Here is a 22,178-nt window from a genome sequence, read left to right on the forward strand (position 1 = left end):
CTCACAAAAAGTTATTGGGCAGAATATTATGAACAATGCATTTGAAAAAGTCTGGAATTTTCGAGGGGGCAAATGGATCTCATTTACAAAATGTCATTTTCCATACCGAGTCAAACAAATCTCCATATGCTAAGCATTCAATGTATGTAATATTATTGAAATTGATTCATTATTAAAAACTCTGAATTTTGGTCCACCCTCTATAAGCCTCTCATGTCTAAAATTTTCCATTCCCCTTATTAATTTTGTAGTTCCATAATATTTATGGCTCAAAAAAATCCAGTTCTGACTGTTTTACTAACTTGAAAATATTCCATACTCATTGCAGACATATGATATGCCTTTGCAAAGCCAAAGAAATTCACATCCACTGCAACATATTGCCTAATCTACGTTTTTACACTCTTCTTCATCGAATGCAATCTGTTGTTCGGAAAATAAATCTGGTTCCTAGTAACAGTTTTGTGGAAAATGAATCTCGGAATAGTATTCCATAAAAACCCTTCAAATAACTTCCCAACCAAAAGGTCTATAATTTCCAGGATGAGATTTTGATACCTAATTTTCTTACTTTCGCATGCATTTCTCCCGGACGATGAAACGATACAAAATTATGTATTTTTCTGTCGATTTTCCAAGGATCTCAAGACAAATACACATACGGTACAGTTTGATTGAATAAAAAAAGTGTATTGAATTCCAATACCAAATAATAATCATGATGTTATAAAATAAAAACAAAACAGAAAATAAAATGTTTTGGGTGGGTCACAATAAAAAGATACATTCTAAAACACTACAGAAAAAAAGCATTAAAAAAAATAGAATGAATTTTCTGTACAGAAAGGTGTGGAGGAGAACTAGGAGGGAGGAGAGGGCAATATACAGGAGGATGTGCAGGGATGAGGTGCTGAAATCCATTTACAAGAACAAGGAAGTCACACAAGATGGGAAATGCTTTAGCATGTGAATGTGCTGAAGACCATCCAGCTGGGAAGAGACCGGTCCCATTTCACGAAAGCCACAGAATGCAGATGCAGAACAGACTTTTCCACGGCAGACGTGAGGGGCACTTGTACGTTTTCAGCTCACTCAGTGTTTTCTTACGTACGGCAAAGAATCTCCAACCCGGAGGCCCGAGACTTCCCGTCCGGCCTTAGCAGCCTGAATGACCATCCCCTCGGCAAGTCCAGAATAATAAAAGTGGACGGAGATGTGGAAAGGAAGAGCAAATTGGGTTGTTGTAGGGGCGTAACACTGTTTTAAGTCTCACAGAGGCTGGAGGGGGAATTTGCTGCTGACTGATGCCGTTTCGCAGCCTGAGAGCACTGCACAAAAAGCAACGATGGACCAGGAAAGTTCTCATCAGGTGCCATTCAGCAGTCAATCAGCCCATGTGATGGAACATACACACTGAGCCACGTTAATAATGTGAAGGCTCAACAGGGCGAGGTGGGGGAGAGAGGGGGAATTAAAAAAAAAAAAAAAACAATGGCAATACACAATGTTCCTCCACGGATTACACAAAAAATCCTTCTTTTGTTTGATATAAACCCCCCAAAAATCTTAGAAAGCAGAGGATAAGCAACAATGTACATAATACCAGGCCTAAGCCCTTGGCAGTTGCTTCAGCGTCCAGTTTGGCCTCCCAACGTGCACTTCATCCGCAAAGATGTGTGTGGCACAGAGACACGTGTGGAAGGGTATTTACTGCTTCTGTCCATACAGGGTCAAGATGGCCTCTGGGGTGGGGTTGTGCTTTCTCATGCTGTGGTTATGGCATTCAGATCCTTCATTAGCCCTTCAAGATGAGCCATTTCTTTGCTTAATTCATCTGGCTCGTAGCTCTAAAAGACAAATCAAAGGATTAAAACCGATCCCTTTCACAGAGAACATTTTAGGGCAATTACCCAGTAAAGTAAAATAGTAAAACCACAATCTACATAAAGAACCACAAAAGCCATGGCAAAAATAAACTGGGTATCATAACTATGGCATTCTCAATCACAATACAAAACAGACATGTTTGTTAGTGATACATATACACACAGAGCCCTATTCTATTCTATTATCTCTAACTCTCCGAAATGTATACCTTTGAATAGAAAATTAAAAGTCACCTACAACTTGAGTTAAACTTTCCTTTTCATGAAAAGCGTTGTAGTGGTCTGGGTGCTGTGACCATTTTTGCACTTAGTGCATTGCAGCCCTACGTCTGCCCTCTGTGGCTGTCTAACAACCAGCCACTAGAGGGCTTCCGGAATCCAAACTGACTCTTGGTCCGTTATCTGACACTGGACATCCTCACGGACCTCCAACTTCAGATTTTCCCCATAGGAAAGCATTGAATAATTGCATGCGCATTAGGTCTCCCCCGCTGGCTGACGTCGGCGGAACGTGGGCAGAGCCTGACCCAGCTTCAAGGGACATCGGCTTTGGATTCAGGTAAGTGGCTGAAGGGTTTTTAACCCCTTCGGCCCCGCAGGAGGGGGACCTATTAACCCTATAGTGCCAAGAAAACGGCTTTGTTTTCCTGTCACTGTAGGATCCCTTTAAGATGGAGTCGCCCAGGAGCCAGATAAAGTATTTACTATTTGTTACATATCGCAAACATACTGTTAAAATACTGGTAGGTGATAGTTTACCTTTAAAACAAGCTAGTTAAAGGGACTTTAAATGGCTTGCAGCAAAGGGAAGCTGGAGTCCCTGAGTGACGTCTTTAAAATAGTAAAAAGGTGATCATTAAGAATCATTAGGAGCCGGTGATTGGCTTAGAGAACCAGCTAATGTTCAACATATCACTGGCTGCGCACTGCAAGTAACAGTACATAAGCCAATCACTGGAGCCCAAAATACTTCTCAATGACTCACTTCTACACTCAGTAATCTCAGAATTCTATGAGAATTTGTTAAAAGGGCAGCCATCGGGGGGCGGAGCCTGAATGGCAAACTGAACGGACGCATCTTGAAAGAGCTCCTGCCAAACGTCGCACAAAAATAGCACCAAGACCCTAACTAAAGCTTGAAACCATACCGGGGCACGCTACCCAGGTAGGGAGCGTCCTGGTGAATCGTTTGATACCAGACATGGGCATCTTGTCGCACAGTACAATGGCGGACACCACGTGCACATCAGAACGCGCAGCAGTGGAGCTGGACCTCACGACCAGGCTCAACGCCATCTGTGAAGCCTTCTGGGCGAAATTACAGGACAGGGCACGGCTGTTTAAAGCAAGCATGCGATCAACGAGCAAAAAACCCAAGCAGCCCTGCCGCAAGCGAGGTACCCCTCGCCCAGACAGCGCACCAAAATGGCGCCACAGGCGGGAATACCTCCCGCACACAAGCAACCACACAAGGGGATCACAAGCACCTAAGCGAAGAAGCAGAGAGAAACGAACCCTCCACACTCCCAGCAAACGCCTGGGCCAATATACCAGTGGAATAGTTTGTTTAACTCATACTTAATAGTAATATTAATGCTTTACTGACATAAATAAGCATGCTGATGTTTTAGCGATACAAACGACTAAGCCTGTTTTACACGGAGAACATACTATTAATGTTGAAGCTTTTTCTTGTTTAAAAATTTACCTCATCTTGTGACACAACTTTTCCAGTTTTAGCCTGATACTATTGTCAAATCGCATGCCATATCTAACCAAATGTCTCTAACTTGCCAATGCTGTCGTGTCATTGCAAAGGAAATGTTAACTGTTTATACATGCACAAGAAAAATAAAGAATTAAAAAAAAAAAAAACACAAACAAAAAAAAGGGCAGCCATCGACAGCATGAGCTAAAGTATAGAATAAAAAGAAGACAAGTACCGGTACAGGTTTCTGGTACTAAATGAACACTCCTGGCAACAAACAATATGGGTAATTTCATTGCACGGATTTCGGCCGGATATTCAAGCTGTGTTTTTCCAAGATCAACTCTCAAATTTTTTTTTGCAGGTTTGTGCAGCTGCAACCTGCCCCGTTAGCCACAAAGCATCTTCCTAATCTGAATTAAACAATGTACAGTCATGCGCAAGAGAGGGTACACCTGTTTTGAATAGTATTGTTTTTTTATATTAGGACATAATAACAATTATCTTTTCTTCAGCAGGAATTTAGGAATTAGGTAAACACAACCTCAGATGAACAACACATGACATATCACCCTATGCCATGATATATTTAACAAAAATAAAGCTAAAACGGAAAAGCCATGTGTGAAAAACCTTTTTTCAATAGCTTGTAGAACCACTTTTAGCAGTAGTAACTTGAAGTAGTCATATTATGCATGACTTTATCAGTCTCTCACATCATGTTGGCCCACTCTTCTTTACAATATTGCTTTGGTTCATTGAGGTTTGCAGACATTTGTTTATGCACTCTTAAGGTCCTGCCACAGCATTTCAATCAGGTTGAGGGGTGGACTTTGACTTGGCCATTGCAACACCTTTATTCTTTTCTTCTTCAGCAATTCTGTTGTAGATTTGTTGGTGTGCTTGGGAGCATTGTCCTGTTACATAACCAAATTTCGACCAAGCTATAGCTGTCGGACAGATGGCCTCACATTTGACTCTAGGATACTTTGCTATACAAAGAAGTTCATGGTTGACTCGATGACTGCAAGGTTTCCATGCCCAGTGGCCGCAAAACAAGCCCAAATCATCACCCCTCTACCACCGTGCTTGACAGCTGGTATGAAGTGTTTGTGCTGATATGCCGTGTTTGGTTTTTGCCAAACGTAGCGCTGTGCATTATGGCCAAACATCTCCACTTTGGTCTTGACTGTCCAAAGGCTTTGTGGATTGTTCAGCTGCAACTTTGCAAACCTAAGCAGTGCTGCTATGTTCTTTTTATAGAGATGAGGCATTCTTCTGGAAACCCTTCCAAACAAACCATACTTGAACAGTCTTTTCCAATAAAGTCATCAACTTTAAAGGACCACTATAGTGTCAGGAAAACAAACTCATTTTCCTGGCACTATAGAATCCTTAGGTCCCCCCCCTCCCACAGGGCCCCGCTCCTTCTGGGCTGAAGGGGTTAAACCCCTTCAGCTACTTACCTTAATCCAGCGCCGGTGAACTCTCCCCTCCCCCCCCCCCCCCCCCCCCCCATTGTCAGCTCACAAGTGGAGCCGAATGCGCTTGTTTCTCTGAAACTGCTATGTTTCCAGCTGCAGGGATAAAACATGGTGGACCTGGCACCCAGACCACTTCACTGAGCTGAAGTGGTCTGGGTGACTATAGTGGTCCTTTAACATGCTAACGGATTCCTGCAGAGTGTGAGATATAACTCTTGGGTTTTATGCAATTTCTCTGAGCATTGCACGGTCTGAAATTTGCTGGGATGTCCAATCCTTGGATGATTGGCAACTGTCCTGAATGTTTTCCACTTTATAAAACTGAATAATCCTTCTCACTGTGGAATAATGGACTTTAAATTATTTGGAAATGGCTTTATAACCCTTCCCAGTTTTATGGGCAGCATCAAATGACTTCTCTAAGATAATTACTGATGTTTTTCCTCCTTGGCAGAATGCTCCAGACCAGCAAACTGCGGTTTTTACACTTGCTGATGTTCAATTAATCAAAAGCATTAGCAGCATCTGTTTGTTACTTAGCCTCTTCATTCATATGGAAGCAGTATGGGTGTTCCCATCTTTCACAAATGGCTTTCTTTTTGTTAAATAAATCATGACACTGTGTAATATATCACATGTTGTTGTTCATCTGAGGTTGTATTTACCTAATTTTAAGACCGGCTAAGGAAAAGCTGATTGTTATTATATCCCAATATGTAAATCCTCATAATTCAAAAATAATGTACTTTCTTTTTCCCCATGACGGTATGAATGCATCTTAAAAACAAAAGAAATTTGAACATGGAGTAAAACACATTGAATATCAGGCCACATCGTAAAAAAGGGCACTTAAAGTTGTGTTGGTGCCCAAAGCGTCACTTTAAGTATTTTTTTTTCTCCTTCACAAAACACTTAAGGAATAGTTTATGAAAATATAAAAATTTGACTTTAATACATGTTCCTAATTCCAATATTATATTCAGTACCAAGGATTAAAAGAATCAAACATGTAGGATTCCCAATCACAGACACTTACACTCTCTGAGCCCTCCAACATCCGGCTGGTCTCTAGCGGCTCAGGGGCATTGGGCACGTTGACAGGAAGAGGGGGACGTACACGACCCAAGGTCCCTAGAGAAGCGGTCTTTACTGAGAGTGCTGTTGGAGCTGTAAGGAACACAAATTACTATTTTTTACAGACTAATATCTACAAGCAAAAGATCGGTCAATTGATTAACATTAGTTCTCTAGTACTTGTTCACCTTGTTGTGCTAGAAGGGGAGAACTGGGCAGTGCAGAGTCATAAGCTGCTGCCCCAGGGGCTGGCGTTGGAACAGCAAAGCTCTTTAGGGGATGGGAAGGACGAATGTGTGCCGTAGGTACACTGGCAACAGAGTCCTCATCCATGGACCCAGGCAAAAAGCTTCCCCCTGGAGGATCCGGTTCATCACCTCCAGTCTGAGAGGATGAGGATGCAGCTACTACAGTGTCGCAGCTAGGGGTGTGACGGACAGACTCTGCAAACAAACAGGTAATAATAAAACCAACGCAATATGCAATTAGAATGAACCCTGAAAAGCAAGTGCGATAGTCGGCTATTGACAAGACAAAAGACAAGACAAATATTTTCTTCCCCCACCCCCTTTTAAAGGCTGTGCACAGCCCCGGAACACTCAGGCAATATGTCACAGCAGGGAGTTCATGATCACTCCCTGGGCTGTACCTCTCACCTGCAGCCTGTGGAGGACCACCCAACACGTGGAGCATGAACCCAGGCACCGAGCGAAAATGATGAGTGTTATCAAGGGAATGGATGGGATGAGCACTGACAACCGCTGAAATACAGAGACAGAATGGTAAAGGGAAGATAAGGTGATTAACAGTGGAGGTATAAAAGAAAAGTACAGTGAGAAGGAGGAGAAGAGATGAAGGTCACGGCTTAGTGTGGACTGGTTATGGCAGCGTTTCTTAACCCTGGGTTATAAACCAACATTGGGTCTCCATGCATTTTTCAGTTCCCGTTGGGTGGAGCTTGAACATCATAACAATCAGGGCGAAATGCGTTGTTTACCAGAGCAACACTGCCTTCACCAGTGCGTTAGGGAGATGTTGTGGAAGTTAATGAAGGCAAATAGAAAAAGAAAAGAGTAATTGTGAGTAAATGTAGAAAAGATAAGTCTGGTTTTGGATGAGGAGTTTGACAGTGAAAGTGGAATTGAACATGAGACAAAATACAGAATAAAGTCCAGAATCGACATTTTGATGACATGGGGACCAAGATATATTTTTCCAGCTGACACTTATACAGAATACAGTTTTGCGGTCTGCTGTGGAAACAAGATATTTGTGGGTAAATTCTTATTTTTCCTTAACAAATCATGGCTTATTTGATCCCCGCTCACTGCTGTCATATAATAATTTTTCCCAAACAGATTCTTCAGCACAGGATTATAATTCCCCCTCTCCCAATGCTCACGTTGTGGGGGTTGAGAGTCAAAAGGCATCATTATCTTGGGTCTTATTCCACGGCGTCCAGCAAGTGAAGAAACAGAGTCTTCAGATTCTAAACCTGGGAAAAAGAGGACTCCGTAAGGTAACATAGGTTTCCAAGAATCTTCACCATAAACATTAGTCAGGTTCCCCTCTCTCTTTCCATCATACAGACAAATGAAAAGCTTGCATAACAAGCACTCTATACAAGTTGGACTTCACATTCTGCTCACCACGGTAGGAGTTGCTGTGTTGGTGGATGCTTCCCTCTGTAGTACTGTCTCCAGGCGTTAGGTCCTGTGGAGAGCGAGGCAGCGGTGTTTCTGTCAAAATAGGGTTTGTTTCTGGGGATTTGTCAACTGGTTTCAATTCTAGCCGTTCATGATGAATCCAAAGGTCAGGCGGTTTTACGTCTTTGGAGTTGCCTTTGTACTTATGGGAACCATTCACTGATTTACAAGCTGCTCGCTTCCTACATCAATATGGAAAGAAAAACGAAATTGTTAGTAAATAGTTAAAGTAAAGGCAGAGAAATCTGTTGTGCCTCTAGTTTTAAATTTTTTGGCACAATAGATGTGAAATGAAGTGAGGGCAGGGAAAGGTAAAATAAGAATAGGTACATATAGCTAAAGATGTGTAATACACCACAAAAAGGAACAGATCAAAGATTGTGAACATAGATGTAAATAACTACTGCATCAAAAAGTTAAATGTGCTAAAATGTGGAAAATCGGTAGAGAGGAACAGGGTGATTCCAAATGAAAAGAGGGGAACTGAAGTTAGGTGGAGAAAACAAGGTGGGAAACAAATGGAAGCAGTCATGGAGAAAGAGGAAGTTGGAAAACAGATGGCACAAGACTCAAAGTAGAAGGAAGAAAAAGAAGGGGATGCTGGAAAGAAGGTAGAAATGTGATAAGTCACTTGGAAGGAGGCAGAGTAGGGGGAAAAATCCAGGGAGGCAGAGTAGGGAAGAGACCCAAAAAAAAAAAAAAGGAGAGAAGTGAGAAGACCTCGGAAAGAAGGGACACCAGGAAGGAGGCAGAGAGAGGGAGGAGGCCCTGGAAGAAGGCAGATAAGGCAAGACACACATTATTAACAATAACCAGAAACAGGTAAAGGGATACACAGATGGGAAACACATAGCTTAAAAAGTCAACACAATACAAAAAACACAAAGGTGTAAGAGTGAAAAAAACAACAACAAAGTTTGAGAGACATTGGATGCTCAGGAAACCTAAAAAAGTTCAAACCATGTGTTACTTAAACTCAGGTTCTGTGCCAGAAATCGATACAGCAAAGTAAGGGGGTAACGGATATAACATCCACAAATACCCACTTTTTCTGATGAGAGTTGGAGCGACGGGAACAGATAGCTGCAATCACTATAATCACGAGGACTGTGATTACACCAAGGGAAACGATGATCGTAAGCACCATGTTATGATCCAGGGTTGTGGGACTCCCATGGGGACTGTTATTGCCTGTGGTGGTGAGAACAGGAAAGTGGTAAAAATAAATAAATAAATGGAAAACAATCTGCTTCCTGAGTGAGGGATGCAATAAAACCCAAAAGGTTCACTAGACACTGGCAATAATGTTTCGTGGTATCTGTTTCTAGGGTATGTTATTATTATTAATATTACTGTAACAATACGCCCTCATATGGTTACCTCCAAGAGATTGACCACTGTTGGAACCAGAGTCTGAAGTGCGGACACCTTTACCAGAGGCTGAAAGAGATCATTAACGCATGTTAAAAATAAATAAATAAAACAGAGAAAATAAAACCAGACCAAAGCATCACAGACCCATCTCTCCCAGTCACAAAACAAATAGCCCTACCCATTATCCTTATAATAACTATTTATAGGAATGTTATTACCTTGGTTATTAGGCATGTAGGGTGACGACTCTGCAGATGTCAAGCATACAAAAAATATAAAGGAGTGAAGAATGGGAGGGTAATGTGAGAGGGAAAAAATGGGAGAAGGAAAAGTGGCAAGAGAAGGGGACGTGGAATGCGTAGGGAGGGAGAAATAAAAGGAGAAAAGCAGAATATTTTTGTTAGAAATCAAGCATTATTTCCCATTCCTGCACAAAATTTATTTAGCAAGCCCTGCAATTATAAGAACCTGCATGCAGTGTATCCTTAAATTCCAAAACATACAAAGTGGAGTGCATTCGGTTACAAAATACACAGCATACACATTCACTTTAGCAGAATTGTTAGGTCAGGACCCAATCAAGGGTCAAGTAAATGCCAGCATGCAAGTGAAGAAAGGCTAAATAATACGTTTTCTACATTTAGTTAACGCAATATATGGGCTTGTATATCATTTAAAGATCACATTTTACATATCATGCCTATTTACTCAAATTCTATGACATTTTCTATTTACCCTTTGGGGTACGGAACAGCACAGCCTCTGACATGGGGCCCATGCCCTTGGAATTCCGTGCCTGGATCTTGAAGTAGTACGGAGTGTCCAATGTCAGTTCTTGAATTTGGTGAGTCAGGCGGTTCCCTATCACTGGCTCTATTACCCAGTCATGGAGTTCGGCTTTAGCATCTGTACTGTAGTATATAATGTAACCTGCAGAGCACAAAATATTACTTAGAACCAAGGACACTAAGAATCAGAATAAATCTGAAAATTGTAGAACAATCTGAACCTTTTTAGAACAAAAACATCACAGAAAAAAAAAATCAAAGAGGCAGAAAAAGTTAACCGAAAATAGAACGGTAAGACTTTCAGATGGGGACAAATTCTTACCAGTTATTTTGCCATTGGCCTCTGATGGAGGTTGCCAGTTAATAATAATTGTACGTGGTTTTCCTTCCTTACTTATGACAGTCACATCTTTGGGGGGAGAGGAGGGAACTGGAGGAAAGAAATTATATTGTCATTTTAATAAATAGCCAATAAGCCCATGACTTAAAAAAACAGAGAGAAGAAAGTTTAAGGCATACCCGACTCAAAGGTGGTGCCATGAGCAGTCATACTCCACGTGCTTGATCGTCGACCTTTGGTCACCATGACTGAAAACTCATACAGGGTGTTTGGCTTTAGGCCGGTAACTAGGTAACTCAGTGTGGTGGTATTCGCAAACTATAGAGGAAAATGAGAATGGTTAGAGGGCCGTGGATCTTCCCACCTGAGACGAGTTCTCCAATATCCTCTTGTTGACCTCTGCCATTGTTTCTTTGAGTTGCTTTCAGCTAGTCTTCACAACTACTTGCCTACTAAAGGCAGTTCACTTAATAAAAGTCCCATTATTTTTATTAGTAACCTTTATATATTATAAAAAATAAACCCAAAGCACACCAAAAATTATTGCTAACAAACATTTTTATCCATATGATGAAGTAAAAAAATACATAAAGTGCAAACATGCAGAAAAAAAAAAAAAGTATAAACCACTAACAAGTGTACAATCAGGTGTGCTAACCTAGAGCTGGAAGTTACAAAGTCCCGACGTTTTGGCACACAGCCTTCCTCAAAGGGGATTTCTATTGGATTCCCTTTGATGAAGGCGAGGTGCCGAAACATCTTTATGTATTATTTACCTAATCATATGATTAAAAATCTTTATGTGCAATAATGTTTGGTGTGCTTTGTTTTTTTTCTATGTTCTTTATAGACCTGGTGGGGTAACATGTTTTCTCTCATTAAGCACCCAGGACTTGAATAACCACATACTTCACTGAATTACCCACATCAGTTGAGCACTTATTATATTACTATTTGTAAAAAACTTTATATATTAACCTGTGCCTCTTGCAAAAAAAAATACCAGCTTTCATTTTTTTCTCGTCTACCAAAGATTATACAATCTTAAACTTCAAACAAAGTTCAGTTTGGACTCACAATGATATAGAACACATTTGCATAGGATAATCACCACTAAAACATCTGATTCCACCAATAGTGTCTGTCAATTTATTCCCAAGCTAGTCACGAACCTTGTACTTGGTATTTGCAGGGATGTTGGTCTTCCATCTTGCGGTATAATATCTGGCGTCTGTTATCTTCTGATTCTTGGGGAGGGAATTGTCCGCCCAAGTAAGACGCACCGTATCGCTACTTAGGATGGATGCTTGAACCCCCACAGGGGGCAACATTGGACTGGGTTCTGGAACTGGTGTGTATGGAGCATGAACAACAAAAACGTCAACTTCGGAGGGGTCTAATACCAAAATGTGCAAGGGGGTGGTGGGTGGATATGGGACATGGGCAGCAGGAGAAATTATAGCATAAAAATAAAGGATACATTCAAAATCATATTGTAAAAATGGTGGGAGAGATGGAAACGTTTCCAACGTAACGTTGGAAAGATGAAACATGGGGGAAGGTGAATGCAATCAGAAAATGATAGAAATTATTGCAAAATAAACATAAATAATAAATGAAATGGAAGATAAAATTAAAGAATTTAAATAAATAGTATAAAGTGGAATAATAGTGCAAGAAAAAAAAAAAGGAGAGAGAAAAGAGAGCTTGTTAGTATCCAGACAGAAAATTCAAGCAATCTGTTATTGGCAGAGACCGCCAACATTGGTTTACGTTATCCTCCCAATAACAAACGTTTACCAAGATAACCTTCCTCAATGTCAATTACACCAGAGAAACCCTCCCTCCTAATGATCGGAGAATTATTTATAGCGGCTTACCAGTATGCTGTCGAGTTACTGCACTTTCGTACAAGGGTATGCCCTCCCCGACATTGTTGAAGGCTTTTAGGGAGATTACATAGTGTGAGCTGGGCTCTGCAAAGAAAACACGAAGCTATGATTTGCAAAGACAAAACAAAGCAGCATTCTTCACAGTTAACTTTATTTACAGAGTAAAAGTGCTTGAAATTAATTTCATAAAACCTGGAAAAAGTAAGAAAGAATGTGTCACAAACTATTATACTCTTTGCCTGCAAAATGTGTGAAATTTAGTGATGCTGAAAGCTATGCGATCCATCATGTGTTAAATATTCAGTTCACCAGCTGGAAAGCGATGCTTTGTAAATGTAGTAGCATTGTGCACACTTGCAGGAAGGTACAAATGCTGTGAACCAGCAAGTATTTAGTATAACAGCAGTGCCACCTTGTGGCCATTTACATTATGACAGATAATGCTTTAAAGGGACACTCCAGACACCATAACCACCAAGGTTCAAGAGTGGGATAAAATAATGAGACTCCAGGCAACATAATCCCTTCAACTGATCCCTCAACTAAGTATGGGCATTCATAGAACTCATATTAAAGAGAGACACTACATTTATATAATAATAATTAAAAAAAAAAGGGAAAAAGAAAAGGCGTATTGTGCTTTCAAATATGAAACACGAACAGCTTGTGCACAAAAAAAATGCATGTTTTTTGTTTTTGTAGGCTAGAAAATTTAATTTTAACAATGTCTTAAATAAATAAAGAGCTTCGCCCTTAGCAACTGTGTGCTTACGCGCATTTGTAACAAAAGGAACAAAGGTGTGCGTAAATGAGAGGTGCAGGGATGTAATCAGAACACAGACCGCTCCAAATGGAATGGGTAACGAGTGAGAAACTGCCCTTTCATAAAAAAGGGAAATTGTGATCTAAACATACAGAGCGCAGACACACAGAAAACCCACCACAACAAAGCTAATGGGATCTTAGTTACCAATTTTACTCTAACCATGTTTTTCTCTCATTGTTTGTCCTCTAACTACCAAGCACTGATCTGAAAGAGAGCAGGAAATAGCCAGAAGTAGAGAGAGGAGATTCCTTACCAAGATTTTCTATGGTGTAGTAACGCTGCTTGTGGTCTACACGGACAGTTTGGGCATGAGGGCTACCCAAACCATAGCCAATGGAATAACCGCGGACCACCACTTGGTGCTGATTTTCAGGAGGTGTCCAGCTCACCACAATGCTTGTCACAAGAGGGCGCACATGAAGGGAGCTTGGCACGTCAGGGACATGAGATTCTGTAAGACAAAAAACGAACACTGAACAAGGAACTTTAGGACAAAGTAATGGTAACATATTACAAACAGGAGAACACGTGGCACATATAGCAAGCTGCATCAAAATAGATCTTAACTTACCAGATCACACAAGGGCTGAACGGACATCTTAATCTTTTACCAATTCATTTATCGTGTTATTTTCTTTTTAAACAATATGCTGATATTATGAAAGTAGTCTACATTCAATAGGAAAGCTTAGGCCACATGATTTAGTGGTTATAAGGAAACAAAAACCCACCATTTGTTTATGTAAATATATACAAATAAGTGAAGGAATGTTCAAACATTAGTCTAGATACAGTCACAGTCTAGACTCCTACCATCAAGATCATTCTCAAAGGTCTCCGCCGATACCCATTCAGTGGCAGGCCCGCTCCCATTCACAGTCATGGCTGCCACTCGGAAGCTGTACTCCGTGTCTCGATCCAGACCTTTAGGTAAAAAACAAGAATAAAGAAATGAGAAACGTCTAGCACACGCCCACGATATTTCACACGCACGCGAGATTTCACATACAGACTCTAAACAAAAGCAACCGCACATACCAGAGACAAGCTGTGATAACTGTGATTCCACCAGGATTTCACTTGTCTCACTCTTTCTTGTGGTCTTGCGGTAACGCACTTTGTATCCCATTATCTGTCCGTTCTGAGCCCCCGGAGGGGGTGGTTGCCACTGCACCATGATGCTCTGTGAAGAAAGAGAGGGAGTGGGTTATCATACAGTCGTAGGACAAGTGAAATCTATCAGCTTAGTAAATACACAGGGCTCAAAATTTACCAACTACGTGACATCAAGGAGTCCAGTAGCAAGCAACTTTTAGGCCTAGCTAGAAGTGCATGGCTTGAAATTGTGAGCCCTGTCAAACACATTTGAATATTAAAAATAGCTATAACATCGTTATAGTTGTGATAAGGTGAGCTGGCAACATAAAATATGACAGCAACAAATAATAACAAAGGTTTGCAGCCTCATAAAAAATAGCCCCTTGTTAACCCACTCATCAGTTGTAAATGTCTGCTCTTATGCCACATATTTTTTACTATACAGGAATTACGTAATTATTATTATTATTTTTACTTTCTGCACCATTTTATCGGTTTGTTTCACTTGCAACTGTTTTGTATTCTGGAAACAGAGTGGATAAAAATTGATGATTTAAAAAGTTAATCAAGAAAACAAAACAAAAAAACAACCTGTTACATTTTTAAATACACTTTCTTTTAATATATTCTTTTTTTCGAACATATAGATATAGATAATTTACTATTTATAGTGAGAGGAAAAACAGTATCAGAGACTCAAACACCTTTGTGAGTTTCCCTTAATCTCACCAAAAAATAGAAATCTATATACATACAAGGCGGAGTACCTTGCTTATTCTATAGACAGAACTGGGATGTGCACCATCCTACAAGGACTTACAGATTCAAAAGGACTTACCAAAAACTGAAAAAAAAAAAAAAAGTATATTTATTAATCTACCCTCCAATCCCACAATAATTCTCCCCTATACACACACACACACACACACACAATCCCCCACACACAACAACCCCACAAACACCCACAAGCCCCCAAACACACAACCACAAACACAACACTGCCCCTATCCCCTACTACAGCCCCTATCCAGACCCCAGGTAAGTTGTCAAACTGTTCTTAAACAGCTTGATTACTTACCCTGGGAGGGCACCACGGCACTCATGGCACCATAACCACTACAGTGTCTCTCCGGAGATTAGGTCCTGGATCCACCCCAACAGGGAAACATTTCTGCTGAACAGGGGCCCAGTATATGCCGCAGCGCTGTGCATGTATACAACCTAAACATTTTTTTATTTTTTTTTATTTGGGGCACCTTGAAAAAAATATTGAAATATTAAGGGCACCTTGAACATGAAAAATTTGGGAACCACTTATATACAGTATATGGGAATGTGAAAATTACCTGTGAGCTGCGCACCTCCAGCGTCATGTTTTGGGGAGAAGCACTGGGCACTGCCAAAGAAGGACAGGACAGAATATTAGCTGATACACTGTAGCATCAGGTAAAAATCACAGGGGATATAATACTAATCAATGACACAAACCATCAGATAATGTCCTGACAATGATGTCCTGTGTTGATACTCCTGGACCATGCTTGTTAAATGCCACAATTCGCAGTGTGTATTCTGTATACTTCTTCAGTCCGGTCACGGTATATCCATGCCCACCCACATCTACATCCTAAAGAAGTAGTATGAAGAATAAGCATTCAAGACAAATTAAAATGGACAGAATTCTAACAGAAAATGGGCTCAAGACATACATGAAGTGTTGAGTGATTTTTCCCCCTCTGTTGCTCACCTGTTCATTTCCAGCACCTTTCTCCATATAATATAGCTTATAACTCTGGATTTCTCCATTCCCAGAAAGAGGAGTTTCCCAGCTCACATCCACTGACGTGGGAGAGACTGCTGTGGCTCTAAGATTGGGAGCTGGGCCAGGAACTTGAACTATTAAAAAAATAAATGTATTGTTAAAACTATTTTTATATATACACACACGTCTAAGATCAGCCTCATATTCAAGCTCTACAGTAAAACACTGCACTGTACTGCATTTATCTTACTGAACTGGTTACATAGTGATAAGATCCAAGGGTTCAATTCAGGGTGAATCTCTCACAACAGGGGTTTAAGGTGGATCTCATAACTCCACATTTAAGCATTGACAACCAAAGAACCAAGGAGTTGTATATCCCGGCTCGCAGAACGCATACATGGGGGGAATTGCAGGTGCTGCTGCTCCTCCCCAGGGTGTACGCTTACAGTGCACAGAACGCCTCCTATCTCTGTGATGATTGGTCTCCAGAGACACAGGGCCAACCATTGGACTTGTATGTGGTCTCTCTCAAAAGGACCAGTCCCAGGAGGTCCTTCCACATGCGTAATAACCTGCTAGCTCACTGGTACGAGTGTTGGGAAATGTAAATCTGCGCTTTGACGGAGCTCAAGGTAGAAATACAGGCTTATCAAGGACCGCCAGTGCCTAAAACCAGATTCTTACCCTCAGGCTGTGTCTCCACTTTGAGAGGCGGTGAGCTCTCTCCTGAGCCATACTGATTCTGGGCCACCACTCTAAAGTAATAGACCGTCTCAGGCAGTAGGTTTTGGATGGTGACCTGCATCTCCCCCGGGCGGCTCGAATTCTCCACTCGCTCCCTGAGTAGATGAAGTGAGGTGTCACATAGATAAGGAAGAGGCATCTCATGAACATTTTAAGAATTGCAAATATATCCTTGATTTGATTATACAAGTTTAATCTCAAATGGCTGGGCTACATTACCTTAACGAGATATGGCTAACTAGGTTTCAGTAACCAAAGCCGATAAACATGAAAATATTTAAGATATTGTTAGAAGGATATTTACAGAGAGAGCAGTGAGAGTACCCCCTCTCCCCCCAGCAACAGCAACATATGAAATATGAAAATAATATAGGGTCAACTATGCATTGTGAGGGGGCGTGGCCTGACCGCCGAGAAACATGGCAGCCTAATCCGTGTGCTCCGTCTCAAGCAGCCATAACTAGCACGCTCAGACATCTGCGAGGGCGAAATATGGGCCGCACAAAACGCCCAGAGGGCTCCCAGACACCCCGGAACATCCCCACCAATTCCCAAGCGGGAACCATGGACGGCTACCTACAAACCCCGACAGCCGCACCACGCGAGCAGATGGGCCCTGAGAGGCCGACTCCCCATCCCGCGCACGGCCCCGAGAGCCGGTAAATCCCACGCTCGCAGACATCAGCGCGGACATCAGGGCACTGGCGTCCCAGATGGTCACTAAAAGTGACCTCCAGGTACTATCGGACGATCTACACGCCGCAATCCGCTTTGAGGTGGCGGCCCTGCGGTCAGAGATCACGGCACATGGCGGCAGACTCCAAACCCTAGAGGAAACGGTGAGAGAGACGGCGGAGAGAGCAGGGACCAATACCACTGCGACCACTAGACAGGGGCATATGCTACTAGCCCTCCAACGACAAACAGAGGACTTAGACAATAGGAGTCGCCGCTCGAACATCCGCGTGCGCGGCCTACCCGAACCATCCACTGAGGAGGATGTGGAGGCCACGCTGAAAGCCCTCTTTCGGGAGATACTGGGAGCTGACATGCCAGATACCCTGACATTTGATCGTGCGCACAGAGCTAGGAGAACCAGGCTGGCTGACAGCACCCCACGAGACGTCATCTGCTGCCTGCACAATTACAAGCACAAGGAAAGAATAATGCACAAGGCACGCTCTAGACCGCTGTGGAGATTCCGCGGTGCGGACGTGTCCCTATTTCAGGACCTATCACCGCTCACACTCGACGCCCACAGGGCCCTGCGCCCCATCACATCACTACTCAGGGAGAGGAACATCCCCTATAAATGGGGGTTACCTTTTGCCTTACTTGCAAGACACCAAAATGAGTGGGTGCCCCTACGATGGCCGGAAGAGAGCCCGGGATTTTTACAACGCATGGGCCTACCACCTACTGAAATAGCAGATTGGATCATTGGACCTTTGGAACAGAGACCAAGACCCCAAGTACCACGACAGCAGCGTCGCCGTAGGGAAGAATCGCCAAGACGCCCCAACGTCCGCAGACATCTGGACCCAACGGAACTTGAGGAGTAACATCAGACGCGAAACCCCCCTCCGATACGACCACCTCCCCCAGGAGACAGCGGACAACCCTACTTCCCCGTGCAACATGTGGATACCAGACGGCTGCAACTACCGCCAGGAAACCAGATAAGTGTTACACTAACCACACTGCAAGCAGTGAACAAGGGGTTCACGGGTAGGGGTTAATGATGATAATATCAGTCTCACGAAATTAAAAGAACTATGCTACACTTGGGGTGGAGGGTCTGTAGGTAAGAGGGGGTGGCGTAAGACATGGACTACGCTTACACCTGAGGAAACAGGGTAAAGGACTTTGATGTTTTAATGGTTTAAAGTTCTAAGGTTTGAAGTTTGTACGGTTTGCTAAGGCACACATTGAGGGAACTCACGTAGGCCCCAAGTAGCTCCACTGCTGAACCCCAGGACACTAGGATGGCAATAACACACTACTAATAGGCCAGCCAAACCCCCTGATTTACCGATACATGGGTACTGATAACTAAACATGCAGTTGTATTATATCTTGCAAATCCTTAAACTAGTCAGCATAATGTTACGTGACCTACAATAATGTGTATGACGTGATATTATGACTGAAATCTGCCTCACAGGCAGCAAAGAAATGTGCCCCCTCCCCTGCCTGACCCCTGACGAGGGTATGGACCCGCCGGTGGCGATGCCCCCATGCATGTCGCAACACTACGTTTGTAGAGGGCGCGCTATGGATGGGCCGACCAGACCCTCCCCAGTTTACCGGTGTATAACTTAACAAGTCACCGACATATGTTTTGCAAACTAACAGGCCAGTTTTCATGGCACCGAGTTGTTTATAAGAACGTAAACAGAGGGGGGTGGTGACCAAAAATGATTCCACTGGCAGTACAGAACAGTGCCCCCTCCCCCGTCCAGCTCCCGAGGGGAGTATGGGCCTGTTGGCGTCGGAGCCTCCGAACATGTAGCAACATCTGATCCCCGTGTAGATTTTAATACTTATATCCCGTGAAGACAACCTACGCCCCCACATGTGCACAATCCCGTAAGGCGAAACAAACCCCCGGAACTCCACCCTAGGGACCCCACTGAGAGCAAAACATAAAGGAACATGGGAGGGAAACCTAGGGGACCGAGCACTGCTGATGCACCTATAGATGGTACGGACAGAAGTGGAGATGGGAAGACAGGCGGGGGGGGGGGGGGAGGGAACGGGGGATCGACGGGGTAAGATACCACAACATAAGGCAGGGAGAGGATAGGAAACTACCACTGCCGATAAAAGCAGGGGAAATAGCACAGCAACAGGGACCACAGATAGCGCAGCCATCCTAGGACGCTTCGTGATACTGGGCAGATTAACAGTCCACAGACACTCCTGGACCTACATGAGCCCCCCGACCCTAACGTCTCCTATCCTAGGAGACACCACGGTAGCGAGACTCAGTACAACATTAAGTAGGGAGCGGCTTAGGGGACGAGACGCTACAGACACAACAGCACCAAACCTACACGGCTAGACATAACCAATGACGAAGACCACACACATAAGGGGACCCACGCAATACACAGAGACTGGTCCGCCCCCAAACAACCGCTAAGACCGGGAGACCCCACCCAAAAGCTATACTCCAAAATACTATTACTGCTAATGTGGGACTCCGACATATGGACCGCTCACTCGCGCCCATACCAAACCCTCAAGACCGCCACACTGAGCCTTAGCGCTCAACATGCAACCAATCACCAATGAGACGGACAACCCATGGAGACAGGTACTCTTGGACCAACCCCCTCCACTCGATCACGCCACCACAACTCCGGTGGTATACGACATACACGGGAGGCCATGACCCCGACTTACACCTGTGTAGACACAGACTACCGAGGGGAACACTGCCTTGCTGCCCTAGTTAACACTAAGTGTCGGTTTGGCATTGCCCTCCAACTCGGTTACACAGGTAACCTATCCCTATAGGGACTACTACCACAGATACCCACGAAACAGAACAGGCAACAACACACAAGCCCACAACAAGCACAACTTAACTGCACGACCCACGAGAGACCTCCAGGGAGGGGGGGGACGGGGGAAAGGCAGACGCTGACCGCGAGAGCTCTGGGGTAATACTTTCCTTCACCCTACCAAACCCTAAAAACACCCCTAATACCCCACTCCCACTCTTAACCCATACCTGGTTCCTCATCCCCGTCCCGACAGAACAACACAACCCACCCACACCAAATGGCATACTCACCCGCACCATTCCATATAATCACACAAAACTGCAGAGGTTTGAACGCACCCGAAACGAGATCTCACCTCCTACAAGACTTAAAACGCCGCCGAGTATCAATCGCCCTCCTGCAGGAAACGCACCTCAGAGACGCTGACACACATAGAATACATAACAAACACTATGACACCGCCTGCCATAGTAGCCACCAAACCACACGAAAAGCTGGAGTCTCGATACTCCTAAGCTCCAATCTACAATTCTCCCACTCCGAAATGCTCAAAGACACAGACGGAAGATAAATATTCGTGAAAGGAGCGATTTCCCTGAAGACCTACACGTTCGCCTCAATTTACGATCCAAATACAAACCAGGTCAAATTCCTGCGCAGAACGCTCCTGAAACTAGCAACCTTCGCAGAAGGCATCCTTATACTAGGCGGAGACCTTAACTTGCCTTTGGACCCAATAGCAGACACCTCCACTGGACGTAGCACAAACCGCAATTAGAAAACTCCGCAGAACACTGCTAGATATGAGACTACTGGATGCATGGCGGGCACTCCACCCGGAAAGCCGAGACTATACGCATTACTCGACCCTCCACAGGCGATACTCACGCATTGACTACATTTTCATCCAGCAAGAGGGACTCACACACCTACAAAAAGCCGACATTAGACCAACCCCGTGGGCGGACCACAGCGAAACCTCCGTACACCTGGACTACCCTTCTCTTTAAGCCCACTAGAACGTCGTGGAGGATGAACGAATCGCTCCTCCTAGATGTGGCAATCCAATCGCAACTGACCGAACATTTGAACCAATACTTCGAGGAGAATGCAACAGCCGACATGTCACAGATTACACTCTGGGAAGCCCATAAGAGCGTACTCAGGGGACACTTTATACGACTAGCGTCGCGTAAAAAAACGGGACAACCTTAAAGCAATTGAAGACCTAACGTCCCGCATAGCTAAACTCGAGACCCTTCATAAACAAAGTCAACTGGCCGCCCAGTATCGGGAACTCCTGTCAGCGCGCAGACAACTCATAGAGCTCATAGACCGCAAATACCACAGAGCTCTACAGCGCTCGAAGGCCTTTTATTACATACACACAAATAAAAGCGGCAGACTACTAGCGCAGATGATAAGAGGGCAGCAAAAGAGAGCCCAGGTACCAACGCTGCGAACCTCAAGAGGACACCTCACACAATTCCCAGAAGAAATAGCGGAGGAATTTCGCACATATTACAAAACACTATATAATATCCACGCGGACCGTACTACGGGGAATCAGGAGGCAGCCACCAGAAAGGCGGCGCAATACCTACAAGGATTCCAACCGGAGGCGCTAACGGGAAAGGAAGCGGAAGCACTCGAAGCGTCGATAGCGCGACTGACCGCTGCACTGAATCAACTGCAGGAAGGGGACGGGTTCCAGGCAGAAACAATGGCCACCACCATTACAGTCATACCCAAACCGGGAAAGAACCAAGAATGCTGCAGCAATTACCGCCCCATCTCACTCCTCAACACGGATGTCAAACTATTCTCTAAGATTATAGCAAATAGGTTACAGCCCTACCTCCCAAGGCTGATCCAACTCTGAGGACGTTTACTATCCAACACCTGGCACAAAAGGAAAACAAGAACATGCTATTGCTCTCCACAGACGCAGAAAAGGCGTTTGATCGGGTCAAGTGGCACT

General features: G+C 43.6%; 1 protein-coding gene across 9 annotated transcripts in view; it reads right to left on the bottom strand.

The window, feature by feature from the left end:
• Window positions 1-669: 669 nt before the first annotated feature.
• The window catches only part of NEO1 (neogenin 1), a 139,122-nt gene continuing 117,613 nt past the window's right edge, over window positions 670-22,178 (bottom strand). For 2 of the 9 annotated variants that reach the window (XM_063449362.1, XM_063449359.1), the window contains exons 9-29: window positions 16,626-16,780; window positions 15,924-16,072; window positions 15,665-15,803; window positions 15,523-15,572; window positions 14,117-14,261; window positions 13,892-14,002; window positions 13,332-13,529; window positions 12,241-12,336; window positions 11,533-11,756; window positions 10,540-10,678; window positions 10,343-10,450; window positions 9,968-10,162; window positions 9,451-9,480; window positions 9,239-9,298; window positions 8,905-9,049; window positions 7,802-8,040; window positions 7,555-7,647; window positions 6,809-6,913; window positions 6,341-6,595; window positions 6,115-6,245; window positions 670-1,847 (exon numbers count right to left, since the gene is read on the bottom strand). In XM_063449362.1, coding sequence (XP_063305432.1) covers window positions 1,764-1,847; window positions 6,115-6,245; window positions 6,341-6,595; window positions 6,809-6,913; window positions 7,555-7,647; window positions 7,802-8,040; window positions 8,905-9,049; window positions 9,239-9,298; window positions 9,451-9,480; window positions 9,968-10,162; window positions 10,343-10,450; window positions 10,540-10,678; window positions 11,533-11,756; window positions 12,241-12,336; window positions 13,332-13,529; window positions 13,892-14,002; window positions 14,117-14,261; window positions 15,523-15,572; window positions 15,665-15,803; window positions 15,924-16,072; window positions 16,626-16,780 — 2,851 coding nt within the window. In that variant the 3' untranslated portion in view covers window positions 670-1,763. The remainder of the gene's footprint in view (window positions 1,848-6,114; window positions 6,246-6,340; window positions 6,596-6,808; window positions 6,914-7,554; window positions 7,648-7,801; window positions 8,041-8,904; window positions 9,050-9,238; window positions 9,299-9,450; window positions 9,481-9,967; window positions 10,163-10,342; window positions 10,451-10,539; window positions 10,679-11,532; window positions 11,757-12,240; window positions 12,337-13,331; window positions 13,530-13,891; window positions 14,003-14,116; window positions 14,262-15,522; window positions 15,573-15,664; window positions 15,804-15,923; window positions 16,073-16,625; window positions 16,781-22,178) is intronic. The other 7 variants (XM_063449361.1, XM_063449366.1, XM_063449368.1 and 4 more) reach the window with 4 other exon arrangements.

The sequence above is a fragment of the Pelobates fuscus genome, chromosome 3, assembly GCF_036172605.1.
Source record: "Pelobates fuscus isolate aPelFus1 chromosome 3, aPelFus1.pri, whole genome shotgun sequence".
Taxonomy (NCBI): domain Eukaryota; kingdom Metazoa; phylum Chordata; class Amphibia; order Anura; family Pelobatidae; genus Pelobates; species Pelobates fuscus.